Source organism: Tyto alba, unplaced genomic scaffold (assembly GCF_018691265.1).
Source record: "Tyto alba isolate M040663 unplaced genomic scaffold, T.alba_DEE_v4.0 Super-Scaffold_38, whole genome shotgun sequence".
NCBI classification, from domain to species: Eukaryota; Metazoa; Chordata; class Aves; order Strigiformes; family Tytonidae; genus Tyto; species Tyto alba.
The window spans coordinates 20,253,189-20,272,526 of record NW_024881313.1 but is presented as its reverse complement, the minus strand read 5'-3'; the positions used below and the strand labels follow the sequence as shown (position 1 = coordinate 20,272,526).

The window sequence follows — 19,338 nt, the reverse complement described above, 5'->3', positions numbered from 1 at the left end:
AGTTGAATGATAATAAAAGGATTAGCTTATGTATTCATCTGCTCTAGAAGGTTTCAAGGATCTGTAACTGTAAATTACTATACTGTAAATAAAATGCAGTAAAAGGTACACAGCTTTAAAATTTACAAGTTTCCATCATTCTGCATATTTTCTATTCACAAATTATACAAATCTTATGAAATGCTGAGAATATTTAAGCTAATACTAAAGATACAAAATTAAAACCAGAAGAGTTAGACAGGTGTTTTAAGGAAGCTTTTGATTAAGCTATATGGAAGGTGATGTTCTTTCAGAAACAGCTGTAGGATGTCGCAACCCGAAATCATTTTGAATCTACTTGAACGATGATGAGTAGGTAATTTCCAGAAACATTACTGTATCAAAGTGCAATATCACTTGAAAATAGCAAGCACTTCCTAAACTTCTTGCCAGGTTGCTAAGATTGCTAGCTACTCATTGATTCATGATGTTTTCATATGTATTACGTATGTTACATACAAATTATATATAATCATAAGTGTAATGCCTGAAATATTTGTTATTTGGTATGGCATTTAGTGCATAACTTCCTTTATATTAGGTAGGAAATAAAGAAAATGTACCAGTAGGAAAGGGATCTTTTTAATCCTTCAAATGATGCAAGTACTGTATCTCACTTTCTCTGTTTTGAACATATTAACTAAGTTTTGATAATTTATTATCAGTCACTGTGAAATAAGTTTATTATAAGTGATTTAGAATTGAGAAGTGATCTCAAATAAATGATGTCAAATAAGACATAATGAAAATATAGATTTTAATCCTAAAAATATTAATATCATAATTTGTCACTTCATTAGATTCATTGATTTCAACAAAACTACTCAAATAAAGGTGATTACTCATGTGTTTAAGTGTTTCCTAGACAAGTTCCTAATTTTTTGAGACTCTTCTCATAAACTTAAATATATATTTATATAAGTGGGCAGAGATTAAACAGAAAGTTTTAAGGTTTTTTAAGTTATAAAACATATATATGTTTGTTCTTGTAATAAATTGAGTTGTTATAAAACTGTTCATGCCAAGTTAACATGAAAGAGAATTATTATAATGAAGGAAAAATCCTCAAAGAGAAGGGAAATCCTTCACATTGATAAGTAACACCTGTCTGCCATTGTTTTCATTCAGTATGGAGATCTGTCAGCTCCTTCAGTATGAGAGTACTTCATCAAAGCAAACTACTGAGGATGTGTCCAAGGATAAAAGCTAAAATACCTAAAAGAATAGAGACTAAAATATGCATTATTGTACCAGATAGGAATTTTTACTGAAAATTAATATGAAAAAAAAATGTAGTGCACTCTAAATATCACGGAGAACAATTTCAAGATCATGTAGAAAATGTACATGATGGGAAGAAAAGAACAAGGGACAGAAATAAAGGATGACTTTCATTTAGGTCTCTTGTTAAAGACTACAGAAAGTGTCCGGAAGATTAATCTTTTAAGATGACCAAACTGCTGAAGAGCTAAATTCCACCTTTAGGGTCCTCTTTCCTGATAATGAAGGCATGAAGTAGCCAAGGCAATATTAACCATTAAAATGGATCAACTTTAAAAACAGCTGTTGTTATTTTAAAGATGGAGATTTTTTTTCTTTTCTTTCTTCTCAGACAGTAGTCAGAGCAACATGCCACTGATATGGGTTAATTATATTTTACAAAATCACATTTTTTCATCCTTTTTTGAGAGGATGAATATACTTCTATGCACTGCTACAACAAAATTATACATCTTCAACCTGTGACTACCTCAAAATGGAGAGAAGCACACAATCCTTATGTCTCAGATTCAACTGAGTGTGATACTTTCTTTAAATTGAAATACACCAGGAGTTAGTGGAGAATCAGTGCCACATGGCAAACCAAAGTTAACTGCAGAGGCAGCAACAGGTGGTGGAGCACTAGGCAGAGCTATTGAAGAGGGTTTTGCACTGGCTGGGACTCCTGTTTGTCCTTGACCCAGCACTCTAATTCTGGAGATGACACAAAGGACAGTGTTGAGACTCCCAGGCCATTCTGACTTTTCTTTCTTCTGCCCACTCTCCAGTTTTTCTGACCCATCCACATAAGCATGATAGAAGCAATATTCTCAACAGTGAGTCCCAGCATGATCTTCCTTTAACTCTACAATGCTGACTATATCTAGGATATTTGTTAAAGTTTTGGTTACTCAGTGCCAATATCCAATGTCTGAGACACAGGAACAAAAATAAGGTAAGAAAGTGTAATGCACTGAATGCAAAATATAATTGCCTGTAAGGGTTTAGAGCTATCTTTATTTTTCACTTTGCGTATCACTATTAACAGCTACACTTCAACTGGGACAATTATATTTTATTCTCTTTTTAAACCTTAAAATTATTCTTCTATATTCCCAGTCATTACTCATCACAATTCTCTCACATTGTTACTGAAGTGGGAGCACTAAATTGCTGAGATATGAAGTCCAATATATGAAGTACTATTCCCTTTCATTACATTCCTTCTTCTGAAGAGCATGAGAGGACTCTCCGCACTCCTACCAGCAAAACACAGAGCTAGCAGCATAGGGTCAAGTCTTGTAAGAAAGGAAAACAGATCTCAAAGAGGGAGCCCCTGTAGAGTTCAATGTTGGCTTAGATTCCACCCAGAGATAAAACAGTATAAACCTTCCTATTTAAAATGTTATTTTAACATTTGCACAAATTACATATTTCAGAGATGGCTCCTACATGGTTATTTAAGTAATTAAAAAGATTAAAGGTTCAGACTGGGTTTAAAAAAATACCCTCGTAGTCACAAATAGTTCTAAAGTCTTCTCAAGAAATTAGAAAATAAAACATCAACAGTCTTCTTCATCCTGTTATCTTCAGTGACGCAAAATCTTAATTTGCACCTCCCAGCAGAAATAGATATCATCACTAGTATTTAAAATGAGTACAGTTTTCATCTGCAACACACATTTACTACCACAGGCAAACATACATACAGATCTACACTGTATAATATTCATTTTAGAAGTGATAGGGTCTCTAAAGCTATTTCAACATGGAATACTAAAATGTTTCAGCATTATTATAGACATCATCCAGTAATGTAAATTATTTTCTTTTATTCTTGATTGCACAGAAAAAACTGTGGTTTCTAAGCAAAGTTATGTTCAACTGAAAATATCATGAATAAGATAAGGTTTCTGATCTTAGCCAATTTGTATGGTGATTTATATCAGCACACAAATATCATAGAATGGTTTGGGCTGGAAGGAACCTTAAAGATCATCTAGTTCCAACCTCCCTGCCATGAACAGGGATACCTACCAGTAGATCAGGTTTCTCAAAGCCCCATCCAATATGCTCTTGAACACTTCCAGGGAGAGGGCAGCAACAAGCTCTCTAAGCAACCTGTTCTGGTGACCACCCAACACAGGGAATAATTTCTTCCTTCTAACTAATTTAAATCTACCCTGTTTCAGTTTAAAACTGTTACTCCTCATCCTATTACTACACTCCTTGATAAAGAGTCCCTCCCCATCCTTCCTGCAGGCCCCCTTCAAGTACTAGAAGAATGCTATAAGGTGTCCCTGGAGCCTTCTCTTCTCCAGGCTGAACAACCCCAACTCTCTCACCCTGTCCTCATAGGATAGGTCCTCCAGCCCCCTGATCATCTTCATGGCCCTCATCTAGTCTCGCTCCAACATGTCCATGTCTTTCTTATGTTGGGGGCCCCAGAGCTGGACACATTATTCCAGGTGGGGTCTCATGAGAGCAGAGTGGAGAGAGAGAATACCCTCCCTCAACCTGCTGGCCACAATTCTCTTGATGCAGCCTAGAAAATGGTTGGCTTTCTGGGCTGTGAGTGCACACTGCTGGCTCATATTCAGTTTTCCATCCACCAATACCCCCAAGTCCTTCTCCACTGGGCTGCTCTCAGCCCACTCATTGCCCCACCTGCATTTGAGCTTGGGATTGCCCTGACCCATGTGCAGGACCTTGCACTTGGCCTTGTTGAACTTCATGAGGTTTGCATGGACCCACCTCTCAAGGTTCCTCTGGATGGCATCACTTCCCTCCAACGTGTTAACTGCACTGCACAGCTTGGTGTCAATGTGCAAACTTGTTGAAGGTGTACTCAATCCCACTGTCCATGTCACCAACAAAGATGTGAAACAGCTGGTCCCAGTACCAACCCCTGAGGAATGCCACTCACCACTGCTCTCCACTTGGACATCGAGCCATTGACTGCAACCCTTTGAGTGTGACCATCCAGACAGTTCCTTATGCACTGAGTGGTCCATCCATCAAATCCATGTCTCTCCAATTAGAGACAAGAATGTCATGTGCAACAGTGTGAAATGCTTTGCACATGTCCAGGTAGATGACGTCTGTTGCTCTTCCCTTACCCACCAATGTTGTAACACCAACATAGAAAGCCACCAAGTTTGTCAGGCATGATTTGCCCTTGGTAAATCCATGTTGGCTGTCACCAATGGCCTCCTTATTTTCCATGAGCCCTAGCCTATTTTCCAGGAGGATCCAGTCCATGATCTTATCAGGCACAGAGGTGACACTGACTAGCTTGCAGTTGCTTTGGTCTTCTTTTTTCCCCCTTTTTAAAAATGAGGGTTACATTTCCCCTTTTCCAGGGAAGCAGGAACTTCACCAGACTGCCATGACTTTTCAAATATGATGGATAGTGGCTTTAAAAGTTCATCTGACGGTTCCCTCAGGACCTGCTGATGCACCTCATCAGGTCCCATTGACTTGTGCACCTTATGAATTATCATGTCATCTCCTGTATTTTCTGTCAATAACTCACAGACAGTCTAAATTAGGAAGCTGTTTAAACAACATATACCAAGGCAGATTTCAGTACCTCTCAAATTACGGAAGTAGACATTATAAACATTGTGTGTGGGGAATACACTTAGGCAACAATATTCAAAATGTATTTGTGCAGGTACTTTAAAAATTACGATCTGGATCGAAAACATAGTGCTGAGGCCAGACAGAGAAATAGAAAGCAATGGAAATAAGAAAAATGCATGACAGAAAATGCTATGAACATTGTTATTAACCTATATATCATTAAATATTCTGGGGAAAAGAAGCCATATAAATAAGTTTTCTTGACATTTTTTAGACAGACTTGTTTAGGTTTCATAAAATTTTTCAGCACTGTGTCCTTCTAAAGCTATGTAATTCACTTACAGCAGGCTGCTGGATCCTCATTGCTGCCATCAGAACAATCGGGGTGAGAGTCACAGGCTGATCCATGCTCCCCGGACTGCCCGTCAGTGCAGGTGAATTCTTCTGCGGAGCACAAACCTGGTGGCTCTGATGGTGCAATGTCCAATAGCTGAATGCTACTCAGACAGATGAAACTTTCACTGCTCTGGAGTGTTCCTTTAAACATAAGCTGTGGATCATTACAGTTAAAATATTTGTATTAACAGACAGAAACTGATTTTTATTTACATGAAACAGTAATGCTCTTCATGTAAAAAGCACAGCCTACTATCTACTAAAAAAACATGACAAATTTCAAATCAGAAGCTGAATCTTTGTATGATGACCTCAGGTTGAAATTTCTGAAAATTTCCAACTAAAATGGTTTGACAAATTTCAAGAATGAAGTAAACAACTATTTTAAAGAAAAACTCCATCTCATAACCATTTGGCTAAAACGTTGCAATGCCCTTGTACTTTAGAATAATGACCTGAAATCTAGTAACCTAAGGACTTCATCTTTTGCTCTGAAGTCTCTCCAGAACCTCATTTTGAAGATGTTCAAGAGAAAAATTTCCATTTAAACTCACAGGTGAATAAAATAGGGACTGTCCTCAGACACCAGTTAGCACAGCATAGCTAAAGAACTGATAGCCATTTCATCAGTTAAGAAAAAATGGCTGCATTCAGTATATGCAGTGGGATTGGTCCCTGCCTGCTGGTAACCCTTGAACGGTTCCAGTCACTGTCTGGGAGATGGTCAATCTGTTTGGGTCAAAACCTTGCTAGGGACAATGATAATGTTTCAATTATATGGACTATCACATGTCGATCTTGGGACTGTGTCCTGGCCTTGCTCATTTTGCTGCTGTTTGCATAGACATGGAGATTCAGGGATTATTTCTCTCTCTGACAGAGTTCCCTTGCACTGTTTAGATTTTACACAAGCTGTTTTAGATCAGTGAAGTTTCAGAAGAACATTTCTTGCTCCTGGTCACTGCGGAGCCCAACTCTACTGGGTCTCAAAGCAAGGAGATTACCGCACGTGTGGTCTCCAAGTTTCTTTAACCTGAGCTAAAGCAGCAAACAGGAGGAAGCAAGCTTGGATTCATCAGAAAGATGATGACTGCAATGAAAGAAAGCACTGAGAGACAAGAGCAGGGGTTGGAGGCATAAATCAAAAATGGAGTTGGCGGTTTTGACAGGCCTGGAACATGACCAGAGAGTGAGTCTCAGACAGAAAGCACACTGGAAAGAAAGCCGGACAGGAGTATCCCACAAAACAGAAGGAAACTAGAACAGACATGATTTGGGGCATAAGCAGAATGATCTAACACACACTCTGAAGCCAGGCAATTAGTTTGGAGTGAAATCTCAAGAAACATTTTTCTTTCTAAGAAATAAGAGTTATATATGTAATTATCTTCCACTAGAGACAATTTCTTCAAAATTACAAAAGCCTTCTAATATTATCCATTTTCTACCAATTCAAAAAGCGGATTTCTATGCTGAAAACATTACATCATCACATAATTAAAGATAGTATCTTTCCTTCCCTAAACATGACTGATCCTTGCCATCCTTGCACAAGAATGCATAGTTTCAGCTATCTACATATATATGTATACAACCTCAGTAAACTTTTTTTTATTTATTTTTAGATACTATACATAGTCTTATTACACATCTAGTTGCTTATTCACACTTGTCCTTGTGGGAAAAGGAGAGACAGGCAACAACAGGTATTTACAACCTTGTAGCTTGCTGAAATGCATTCATTCTAATATATGTTAAAATGTCAGTTCCTGCAGTGGGCTTAGTATTTGTCCTTTCACAGAGATTCCATTTTCAGCTGATTGTTGAGACAGTAAAATATGACGGTTATTTACAGAATCATGAAAAGTAAATGTAAATGTAAAATTACTTAAAATAAAAACTTGAAAATTTATTTAAGAATTAAGTAGTTGCAACTTTGTGTTCTTCCCTATGCCTGAAAATTCAAGGGAAAGATATTCTATCACAATTACTGGTTTACATCATTTCACTGAAATCCCACTAACATCATTTACATCATCTCATTTAATAGTATTTATATTTAAATGAATTTCTAACACCTGAGATGGACTCAGATGACTAACTAAAATATGGTGAGATTTATATTATTTTTGTTGCATGTTATTAAAGACCAGCAGCTTCGAACACATGATGTTTGTGTAGAAGTTTTGTTGAGCTAGAAATAGAGCATTACTCACATTGAAGAAATGAAGAACAGCAAGACCTTCAGGATACATATAATTTTAATACATTTTTAAGTTTTCTAGAACATTTATAAACAAAAAGGTAAAGCATCTTCAAAAATTAAACATGTGCATTTTTCATTCATACCTTTAATTTTTCTAGCCTTGTTGGTAGCTGTATATCCATTTTGACCCATTCCTTCTTAGTCATGATGTTGGTTTCCCACAAGACATATTCCTCCTGTGAAATATAGAATACAATGTTATAAACTAATTTTCATTCCTCTATAAATTATCAAGGGATTTTTTGTCTTCAATCTTTTCATATTATAGCCCAATGACCACTACATACAAACTTGCTCTATGTGAGTAAACAGAGCTTCACATGCTCATTTGTAATCTTTGCACTGAGCTTTATGGGAGAGAAGGGAAACAGGACATGTTTACTGTGATTAAACAGGCTAATAATGTAATTATCAGGAGTTGGCCTGGTAGAATTAAAGTGAATTAATATGCAAATTAAATCATGTTATTGCTGAATTTAACAATATGTTTCCATGGTGCTCTCTACATTAGTTTCTTTTTCACAAATAACTTCTTATAATATGTTGTGTTATAATTAGATTTACTTTTCTTAGAACTACATTTGGGGTCTGTCAAAATTACCCAATCAACAGTGTTGTTTTTTTTTTTTTTAACCTGCAAAGCAAGCAGGCAGAGCACTACCTAAAAAATCCTAGTTATTTTCTGAGCTACCTCAATCCTCATTTGCACCCCACCTCCTAAGGATAACACTACGAGTGCCAAATATGGTAAATCTCCCTTTATGTAAGCACTCCAAGCCTTTTTCATTTAATAATCTGACAAAAACAGCTCATGTTCATTTTGCTTCTGGTTAGAATTCCGACTAGAATATGCTGAGGCCAGTATAAAAAAAAATATATATATATCAATGTAAACTCCATATCCCTAAAGGAGATCTTTTCAAGGATCAGTTCCAAAATAGAGCATAACCAGAAAGACAGAAAAAAAAAAAACGCAGGGAAAGGTTATATAGGCTATACATACAAACTAACACTGTTAGAATTATCAATAGTGAGACACCTTTTAAGATACTGTGCAAAGTCCTGGTCATACCTTTTCCACAAAGGATATTACAGAATTAAAGGCAGTTCAGAAAAAGATGTGAAGCAGGATAAGAGAAATAGAAAGTCTCTTTTATGGAGAGAAACTGAAAGGATAAAAACAGTTTACCTTACAGGAGATGAATAAAAGGGGATATGAGAGGTATGTGAAATTTTATCAAGAGAACAAAATGTTATCTTTTTTCCTGTCTTGCAGTATAAACGAAGAAGATGTTATCTATAGTTTGATAGACCAAGAGGTCTGAGCCAGCAGAACAACATTGATATTATTTGTGATGAGTAGCCAATTACTTATGCTCTTTTCCTACTACGTCTTCAACTGTTATGACATATTAACAAACCTGGAAGACTAAATATCTATTGAATATGTGTTTGAAGGTCAGTTTTGGAAAACTGCAAGACAGGGCCAAGCCAAAACCCTAATTCCAAACACTAAATGACATGAGAGATCAAATTTTGATGAATGTTGTGGTTTGAGCCTGGTCAGCAGCTAAACACAACACAGCCACTCACTCCTCCCTTCTCTTCCAATGATAAGAAGGGACAAATGAGCCAGGCTTAGAGTTCGAGATAGGACCAGTAGGGGCAGATCACCTATTATAGTCACGGGCAAAAGGCAGACTCCTTAGGGGAAGGAAAAAAAAGAACATAGATTTCTTACAGATATTAACAACAACACTTAACAGAGTAGGACAGTAAGAAGCATTGCCACATCTTGAGAACACCTTCCTCCCATTCCTCCCTTCTTCCCAGGCTCAGCTCTGCTCCCGATATCTCTACCTCCTCCCCTCAGCAGCACAGGAGCAGGGAATGGGGGGTGCAGTCAGTGCTGCCACTTCTTCCATCTTCAGTGGGGGGAGCTTCTGGAACTTCTTACCCCTGCTCCATCGTGGTCCCCTCTCACAGGAGACAGTCCACCACAAACTTTCTCCAACATGAGTTCCTCCCATGGACCGCAGTGTTTCCTTACACTGCTCTGGCATGAGACACTAACTTTCTCCAACTGGAGTCCCTCCCACAGGCTGCAGACCTTCCCGAGATGCTCTGGCATGGGAACACTCTACATTTGTTGTTTATTTGATTGGATGCATCTGGATACCGTAATTTTGTTCACATTCAATTAACAGCTTAGATACCCATCTCTGTGACCATCTTTCTCCCAAATTTATTTTAATAAAAATAGCTTGCAGTAGTAACCTTGAGTTTTCTGTGCATGTGCCAGTATCCAGACCTTCTAGGGCTGGGGTTTTTTTATGGCACTGAAAGCTGTAAATCACCTCAGGTGCAACAAACTGACTATTGTTCCATGCAACAGACATTAGCCTCTGATTTTATACATCTCTACTAATGGGTTAACCCCTCCAGCACATTCCTTGTGACTCTAGACTTCTTTTAAATGTTGAATGTATTGCTTTTCCAGTACTTTCCCTCAAGATTTATTTTGGTGATGAATGGGAGCAGTTGCTCAAAATACCTTCACTCTATTCCCTTTATTGTGATATATTTCTATCTATAAACAATTTTTTGTAAAGCTAAAATGGGCAAGAATTGTTTCTTTTTCCTGCAATAGTTTTGTGGTTTTTTGTTTTTTTTTTAGATAATTCTACTCAGCTTTGAAGGATGTAAGAGACAATCATGACTTTTTCTTATCAACTGCATTTATAACATATTTTTTTTTTTGACATTTCTCTACAGATACATTAACTGCTGTGCAACTGCACTCATCATTTTGTCCCTGCTTCTTTCATTTCAGAGAGTAATTTGGAACAAATGCTTATTTATTCCCCCACAGTGATTAATAGATAACCTTTAACTTCTGCAGAGGACTATACTTGCATGGTTTTTGCAAGTGTTGTTGAAGACTGACAGAAATTTTAGTGCATTAGGGTACAAATATTCTTTCACATATAAACATCAGTTGAAATTATCTTTTACTGTTTCATTTCCATCTGTTTTGAAGCCATACAAGATGTAAAGTTTAAGAAGCTAAAAGGAAGAAGTATAAGCCCATTACTTAATTGGGAGGAATGAGCAAGTGATGAATGGCAAATGATAGACTGAGGTCAATATTATCTTTTTTGGTTTCAATTTTCACAGGAAAGTTTAAATTTATCAAATAGTTAATAGTTAATATGGTTAATATTTTATGTTATTGTACAGTTAATATTGTCAAATGTGAATGCAAAAATGGACCAGAATAGAACATTATTACAAATATAAGTCAAAAGTACTGAAACTGGAAGGGAATCAGGAAATTTTAAGTAAAGGTTACCTAATGGAAGGAACATCTTACTACCAACATCTCTGAGAACCTGAGGAGAATGTGTGGGAAACTAGAGAACTGGGAGAGCAAAGGATATATATTACAGTTAATGCAAAAATATAGACTATGCAATTATAGCTCATCAGATGAAAGTTTACAACTCATAAGACAGTGGAACAAATTGCTAACAATAATCTTGTAAGCAGCTGGAGAATAAGAAAGTGAGAAATCTACATTAACCGCTTCTGATGAGGAACAAGTCCCATTCAGCCAGTGTAATTTTTTTTTTTTATCATAAACAGACTTGAAAAAGTAAAACTTACTTTACTTTATTAAGGCTTTTAACATAATATCATAGGACATTCCTTAAGCAAATTGAGGAGACTAGGTGCAGAAGGAATTACTGTAAAATGGGTGTACAAATGGCTGTACATATAGGACTGCAACCTTATTTAGAAGAGGAGCTGTCTATAGTTTTCTGCCAAGATAAATGAAAATTATAATGGGGCTCTGCATAGGTCTGTTCCAGGGCCTGACATAATTATAGTCCTGACTGTTTGGATAGTGGAATGAAAAATAAAATTTTTAAAAATGTGGATAACACTGAATCGGGAGGAATTACAAACACTCTGAAGGACTCCATTAGAATTTAAAATCATCTCTGTATACCAAAAAAATCAATTTCAAACCAATAACATAAAGTTCAAAGACATATGAATCACAGTTAGGAAAGAAAAAACAAATGATCAAATGCAGTAGTATTGAATGAAGACCATCTTTGCTAGGCCAGCAATAAAACAGAAAAAGCTGCAGATTATCATAGACTGTAAATTAAATATAAATCAACAACAGGTTACTGTTGATAAAAGAGTCCGTTTTCCCTGTCCTTCTTCATACTCAATAGCAATTTAAATTCCTTGTCTTCCAATTGATGTCATAACGTCTATATTAGAAGATACTTTCACTCCTCTTTGACCTCTCTGTTGAAAGGGTGAGGAAGGCTAGGGATACATTTGCAAAATGTGTGGTGCTTGTCCTCTAAGAACAGTACTGAAACTGTACATTAAATGTAATCCAGTCTCTGTCTGCCTCAAGCCTGGCAATGCTGGGACACAGAAAGAGTTGTTATTCAGAGACAGGAGGTTCTGACCAATAAAAATAGTAAAAGTGGGTGCAGGGAAACTGTATGGTAGTGGACCATGCAATTGAGAAGTTATTTTGAAAGACAGCCTCCGTGACATCATCTCTGTTTTCTTCCAGGGTCAGAACGAGCACTCAGCTCTAACTTCTGTTTCTCAGTATTTGTCTAGTTTTTCATAAATATCCTAATGATTCAGCAGTAAAATGTGTAAGAGTTACCCTTCCCTTAATTTCAGTTTAAGAAGTCTTAAATATGAGTCTGTAGGGTTTTGTTTTTGAAGCTACCAGTAGAAGCTTATGTTTCTGCAGGTGTTTCTGAAAATTTTGCAGTATGAGTAACTCCTATCAGCTTTAAATAAGTCTATGTGCAATAAATACACTTCTGACTGAAAGAGGAATTCAATAACTAAAATATCAAAAGGCTAAGAAAAGTTGTGGAAACAGAGTGGACTGAACTGATGTAATAACTGACAAAAACATTCTTGTAATGCATATGTAAGGAACTGTTTATCAATTAACTCAGTTTAGTCTTCCAATTCTATGGGAGCTCAAATGCCAGTCTTCTTATGGTTTTGGCTCACATAATTTGCTTTATTTTCAGGAATAGGAAACTCTTAAATCAAGTCCATTGATGATATTAGATGAACAACTGAAATCAGTATTCCTAGTCTGTCTCAAGGTTGCATGGGCCTTTATTGGCAATTGGGATTTATGGCACAAATCTCCATTCATTCTGACCAGAACACTGATTATGTTGCAATTCCCTGATATGGTAATGGGTCATAGAAATATACTATTGCCTTTTATAAATGAAAAATGAGCAAGAGCTTGGAGTTGTTTTCATGAATACTTGAAGACACAGTGGGAAAGAAAAAAGGTATTTCCATTACCTATTCCTATATTTAGACCCCTTAGTAGTATTACACTTCAGGTTTTTTGCATCTTAACTTTGTGGATGAAGTGGATCTGTCTTTTTAAATACTTATATTATTGGATTATAATAATTCAACTCCAACATCAAGGTGTGAGAACCATTAACAATGAGACCAGCTGTACTGCTCTTGCTTTCATTAAGTAGTAGTACAATATCATCAATATTAAGTTAGAGTCATAGAATACCATGTTGGAAGGGACCTCAAGGATCATTTGGTCCAACCTTTCCTGGCAAAAGCACAGGCTAGACAAGATGACCCAGCACCCTGTCCAGCTGAATCTTAAAACTGCCCAGAGTTGGGGAATCCACCAAATTTATTAAACAAGACTTTCAAAAGAAAACATTTTAACAGCAGAAAGCCTCAACAAGGCAAGGAAGGTAAGAAAGATGGAAATAGTTATCATTGCTCAATGCATTTGTGTTTCAGTTTGACATGGTTATTTTATCTAGTAATAGGTAGAAAACCAGGAAAATTACTGCTCTAAAACATGAGCACAACAAATCAAGTGGTTAAGCAAGAACTTTCCTTTTTTCTGTGTCTCCATAGAGAAAAGCACTTATTTTCCCATTTCCATAATGGGAAGAAGGCTAGAAAAAGCTGTTACTATAGATTTTTTTCCCCTGAAGTCCCCAAATTCTTTAATTCTGTAATAGCGTGAGTTTGTTCTTCACATCTTTTTTATAGAACATTCACTCATTTAATTAGTTTATAGCTGAGTCAGCAAACACCCAGGCTTTACAGTTGCATAGATCAGTGGAACAATACCAAGTTACTGTTTGGCACAAACTAACTTAGGAGGCAGGCATATGTTAGCAGGCATATTTCCTGGCATTTTGGCTGGTAACACCTGCACTGCCGTATCTTTACCCTTTAAAAATGAATGCAAGTTTCTTCTTACTTGATTAGTAAACAGTACCACTTTGAGAACGCTGTTATCTGCCATGGAGTAATGAAACTGAAAACGGCAATTCTTGCTGGAGCAATGGCACATGGAGCTGTTAAGATAAGTGCTTTTATATAACGCGTTGTCATCAGCTTCTAACCACTCAAAATGTCCTGAAAAATAAAATAAAAGGCACTTTTTCACAAAACATGTATTTTATTTCTTATTCTATTAAAATAAGAACTGCTTTCCTGTAATTAAATGACTGTGGCAACAATGCAATCTAGTCATCGTGCTGATGATGTAACTTGGCTGTCATGTGTTTCCTATTAAAAAGATAGATATACATCTTAATTCAATTCACAGATGGCTCCAGCAACCAAGAATTACATCAGTTGATAGCATCTTGAATCTGTTACTTTGCATGTTAAAAACTGTAAGCAGTCCCACATTCAGCTCAGCCTCCTTACATTTACAACCATTCAATACCTAACCGCAAATATATTTGGAAACCGGGCTTTCTTCCTTCTTCCACTATGGTTTCCAGAAAAATATTCTTTTTACAGAAATACTTCTGTAGACAATTCAAAAATTAAAAAAAAAAAAAAAAAGGTGAAAGGGAACTGTATTTCACCTTAGTGCTACAAGAGGCAGTAGCATGTCCACCATGTAATAAAGGTCTTTATTTCTCAGCTAGAATTTCTGCAGCAAAATGTTGGAACCATATTGTCTTTCTTCTGAAGCAGAAAAGCAATTTGTACTCTTCTTAACCTACTGTCCCTCATAAAAGCGTTCCTGCAGAGATCTAAAAGAATACTCCATCCCCTCAACAGTGTCTTTTATTTGTCAGAAATAAAAAGGCTAAATGCATTTTACCAAATATATCAGGTCTTTTTTTTCCCCATCCTGAGTCACTGACGATTTTCCTGATTTCTGAAGCTATTAAATTAATAAACAAGGACAGATTAAATGTCTTAAGTCTGCTCTTTCTGTGTTCATGTTTCTAAATACAACTTATCTCAAATACAGATGTTACAAAGTTTATTTCAAGCTGAAGGGAGAAAGTGTCATTTTACAAGGAAAACGTTTGGTTTTATTCTTTTCCTTTGGTTGCCATTTTATTCTTTGTGTTATGCAACATTTTACACTGAAATACATGGTTATAATTTCACTGAAATCAGGTTTGCAATTTCATGCCACAGCAGCTAGCCTTGATATAAAGAGACATTATAGATTTAACACAGCATTGTTTGACAGAGATCAAGAAAGCATCTACACTTCTGTGCTTACTTCCTTGTGCAGAAGAGAAATATGCATCAGCATTAAAATTTGCGCTATCAGTTCTTTATCTAACTTCAGAATTCTGTGATATTTTATAATACACGAGCAAACGAATTTATCTTCTGAGCCTAGTGATAATTAACATTCTTTTTCCTCTGTCAGTTTAAATTCCTGAATCTTTAAGAGGGAGAAGTGGAGTTAACATCATTTTTAGATAAGAAAGCAAGTGAACAGCAGTAGATAGACAAAAGTTCTATGAAATGTCCAAAATAATCATGTGTCCACAAGGGATACTGACTGTTCTTCAGGGAATATATTTTACTCAAGTATTGTGAATGTTTCCGAGACAAATTGAGGCCTACTTTCAGAAATGAAGACTCCAGAAGGCTCTTGTCCTGAAAAACACTGATTTTGTATTATTATTTTTTCCCTCTTCTCTACAGCCTGCAAAAGTAGAACCATGTCAGTTTAACTGGACAGACAATAAACTATGCTAAAATACTTATGTTTCCCCTCTGCCAGGGAATTTTTTTTTTTATTACCTTTAGCCAGCATTTATCAAGTATCTTTCTAAAGATGAACAGTATTGGGAAATTTTTCTTTCATTTGCTACAAACTTTGCAGCTCTTCTCTAAGGACTGAATTTCTCTCCGTCCAATACATTCCGTAGCATATTACTTTGTTTATGCTCTGACCTTCTTTAGGTTGTGCTCTCTTAAACTTTCCTGACTTTGATTCTGAAGTGCCAGACTTCCCCATGTTTTTACAAGTAGAACAGGAATCCCACAAAACCCGCTTCATTCCTGAAAATGTGATAGTATGGCTATTGAGTCACAGAAATTTGTGTTTCTGGCAAGATGCAGTGGGATGTTGGCCAGGATAGAGCGTAGAATTAATATTATTCCATAAGGCCTTTTATTTTCCCCACATGGCTGCTTAATCAAGTTTTAGATAGATGGTCTTATTTCTTTCAGTTTTGAAGAAAAATTTTGTCTGTCATAAGCGAAATTTTGGAGTCCTGCAGAAAGATCAGCCACTGACTGCAATGGAACCCCACTACAAGCAGAACTTCCAACTTACTGCTGAAGTGGGCCAGTGTCTTGTTAGACCTGGGGTGGGCTAGTGAACCTGCCTGCATCCTGCTACTCTGAAAACTCAGAGCCTATAAATATTTAGCTGCTTGGCTCCATCTTAACCATTTTCTGACGCAAATCTTTTGTCACTCCTGATTTAATCCATGGCTTGCTTCTTATTTCAAAAACTACAGTACTTTGAATCTATGCTATTAGTTTTATGTAACAATTGAGCCTTCAGTTAAAATTGAGCCACAAATTGTGATCTTTCCTTTTCCGGCAAATTCTCTTCCACAGCAGAGAACCGTTCAGTCTCCGAACTAAAACACCTGCAGCCTTCCCACTCAACCATTTTGAAGAAAGAAGAGGTTAAATCTGAATTGTCATTGTTATTGCTCTCTGAAGGTGAATTTTTATGAACTCACAAGTCGTGGATGAAATCTTGAAGAAAAAAAAAAAAAAAAAGAGGAAAAAAGAGCAATGGTTATATTTTTCATGTTTAAACTTGAAGAAATGTTATAATCAGATACCTGAAATGTTGGGTTTGAAAGCCATGACACTTCCTTTGATTACTTTTTGCATCTCATAATATTTATTTTTATTATGCAGAGAATTGGTTTCATTAGTTTATTATTGAAGAAGTGCTACCCCAGCTGCAGGAAACTAGATTAATCCAATGTAAGAAGAATAAACTATGGAAACTACATAGCACGTCTGAAATATCAGTAAAGAAAACAACAACAACAAAAAATATTTTCTGAACAATATTGCAGGGGAATTTAAAACCTCTGTAAGAACTTCTGACACTACAGAATTCAAAAGAAAATGTTACAGAGAAGGTGCCTACAAATGCAACACAGGAGAAAAGAAGCAATAAAAGAACAAAGGAAAAAAAGTCTGCCAAGGACAGAAGGTATTTTATTAAATTTAAGAATACCAGGAAAGGAGGATTATTCAAAGCCTATAAGCAATCCTTTCTTTATAAATATAATTGTCTAGACTTCTGCTTTATAATTTAGTTTCTTACTTCTATTTATAGTAGTGAAAGCTTTGATCAAAATAAAAAACTAAAGCTTAGTCAAGCTCTATTTGCATTGCAAGTTTGAGCCCTCAGGTATGGTATTTTTGCAGTTTGCATACTATTTCTTTAGTTTTTAGAATTACAGTTAATATTCAGTCTCTTCATTTACACATCTACAAATCTGCATGAATAGAAATACTGAATTTATTGAGAGGTGAGCAATCATAGTTCAGATTTTTCAATACTTTCCAATATTAATGATAAATTGTCTATGTTGTTTCAACACTTATTTCTTCTCATATTTTCTTTTTTCCTTTATGACATGGAAGCACAGGGAATGTCCCCAAGCAGTTGTTTGTGTTATACGTTCAGCCTATTGAGATACCTGGGCGCGTTTATACAATAATGCCTGAGTATCTATACAATAGACATTTCAAAACGTGGTCTGTTTCAATAGACATTGCTTGTGACCTGGCCACTTACAGAATTTCAGTATGTTTTCTGTTAGCACAATATTGCCATAAAGGGGAAATCCATACCCATACTAGCCCTTCAGGTATCATGTTAAGGTATGGGACTAATAAAACAGCTTTCATGAAAGTGTTTAAAATAAAATCAAATTAAAAGTCTAATATTTTCAGATATCCCAGTGGAAATTGAAAGGTGGTGTGACTTCTTTGACTTCTTTTCTTTCTTTTTTTTTTAAAGATGAGAAAAAATCTGCTTTACTAGTCTATATGCTCTCTGTTGTACAAAAATGCTAACATGTAAAACTTTGTCCTAAGAGTGTGTATGCAGTCAAGCACTTTTTCTTGCTATTCCATTATAATTTGAGTTATAGTTACTAGAGTGTGTTGAAATGAATGCCAAAATGTATTTTTAAATATCTTTACAAAATGAAAACAATATCTAAGCATTCATTCAGCTGCTATCAATGAGATGTACTCAATTTCTGTGGGCTCAAAGTTCAAGCAGTAATCTCCACACTATCAGTTCTTCAAAGCTACATCACAAATTATACTATTACAATGAGTTCTACTCAGCCCCTTTGAAGACATTCTCAATAGATAAGCCAAACACTTAGCTGACAAGGTGATTCCATTTCACATTACAACACTTAGACATTTATATCCTTCACAAGCTTTCAAAAACCTTTCCCATAAACCCATAGATAAGCATTACACAACAACTTCAAAAACAAGTGCTGCTCTTTACTTCTGGAAAGTGCAACTGGATTAATTTTGTTGGTTTTGAGAGTAATAAACTATTTTGTGTAACAAATGTTTTTCTACAGATCTCCTATTTAAGAGTTTAAAGTGAAATTTCTGACTGTGCTCAAACATAGTAATACAAGTAAAACTGACAAGTGTCAAAACCAAAACAGAACAGAAAACACACACACAAGGGCTGTGGGCTTAAATGGATTTAATTTAATTTCACTAAATTGTTGCATAGATCTCACACAAGGAATTAACTAGATAATAAATCAATTATTAGTTTATATGGGAATACTTACATTAAAATCTTTCATGTTTCACCAGCACGTGTGTTCACAGCATCTTTACTAAATGGTCAAAGCAAAAGCTAATTTAAGTACAAAATACATACAATTACTTTTCATGTTTTTGTTCTGTTTCTATATTGGGCCACCATCTTGTCCTAAGATGCACCATATGCTTCATGACAGCTAGTAACTGTGCATTAACTTAAATTTCCCACCTTTAGTATTGTTGCTCCAGTTATTCAGGAAGGAACAGGAGGCAATCTTGTGTCCCGCTTGCAGTTGTGCCCATATAGCAAGTTCAGCTAGCCGATCTGAATGCCACTCACACATGCCAAGCTCAAAACTGGAACTCTGTGGTGCTAAAAGAGAGAAAAACAATCAGTTCTTAAGAAGTCATTATTTATGAGACTACTTCCCATTAGAAACATATGCTCATTAAACTACTTGTCAGCCTTTCTGCCTCTGGTTACTTCAAAAGCACTGTGTATCACTGAGTGCTGTCTAGTATTTCAGGCTGCCATCTTTAATGATACCATTTAAAAAAATCATTCCCTAAAGATAAATGCATCTTTCAAAGCAATGGAGTGCTATTTATGCTTGCCAGTTGTTGAA

General features: G+C 36.0%; 1 protein-coding gene across 1 annotated transcript in view; it reads right to left on the bottom strand.

The window, feature by feature from the left end:
• MALRD1 (MAM and LDL receptor class A domain containing 1) overlaps window positions 1-19,338 on the bottom strand; it is a 274,148-nt gene that overhangs the window by 234,880 nt on the left and 19,930 nt on the right. Inside the window, exons 6-9 of the mRNA XM_032991470.2 lie at window positions 18,942-19,085; window positions 13,863-14,020; window positions 7,630-7,722; window positions 5,227-5,434 (exon numbers count right to left, since the gene is read on the bottom strand). Coding sequence (XP_032847361.2) covers window positions 5,227-5,434; window positions 7,630-7,722; window positions 13,863-14,020; window positions 18,942-19,085 — 603 coding nt within the window. The remainder of the gene's footprint in view (window positions 1-5,226; window positions 5,435-7,629; window positions 7,723-13,862; window positions 14,021-18,941; window positions 19,086-19,338) is intronic.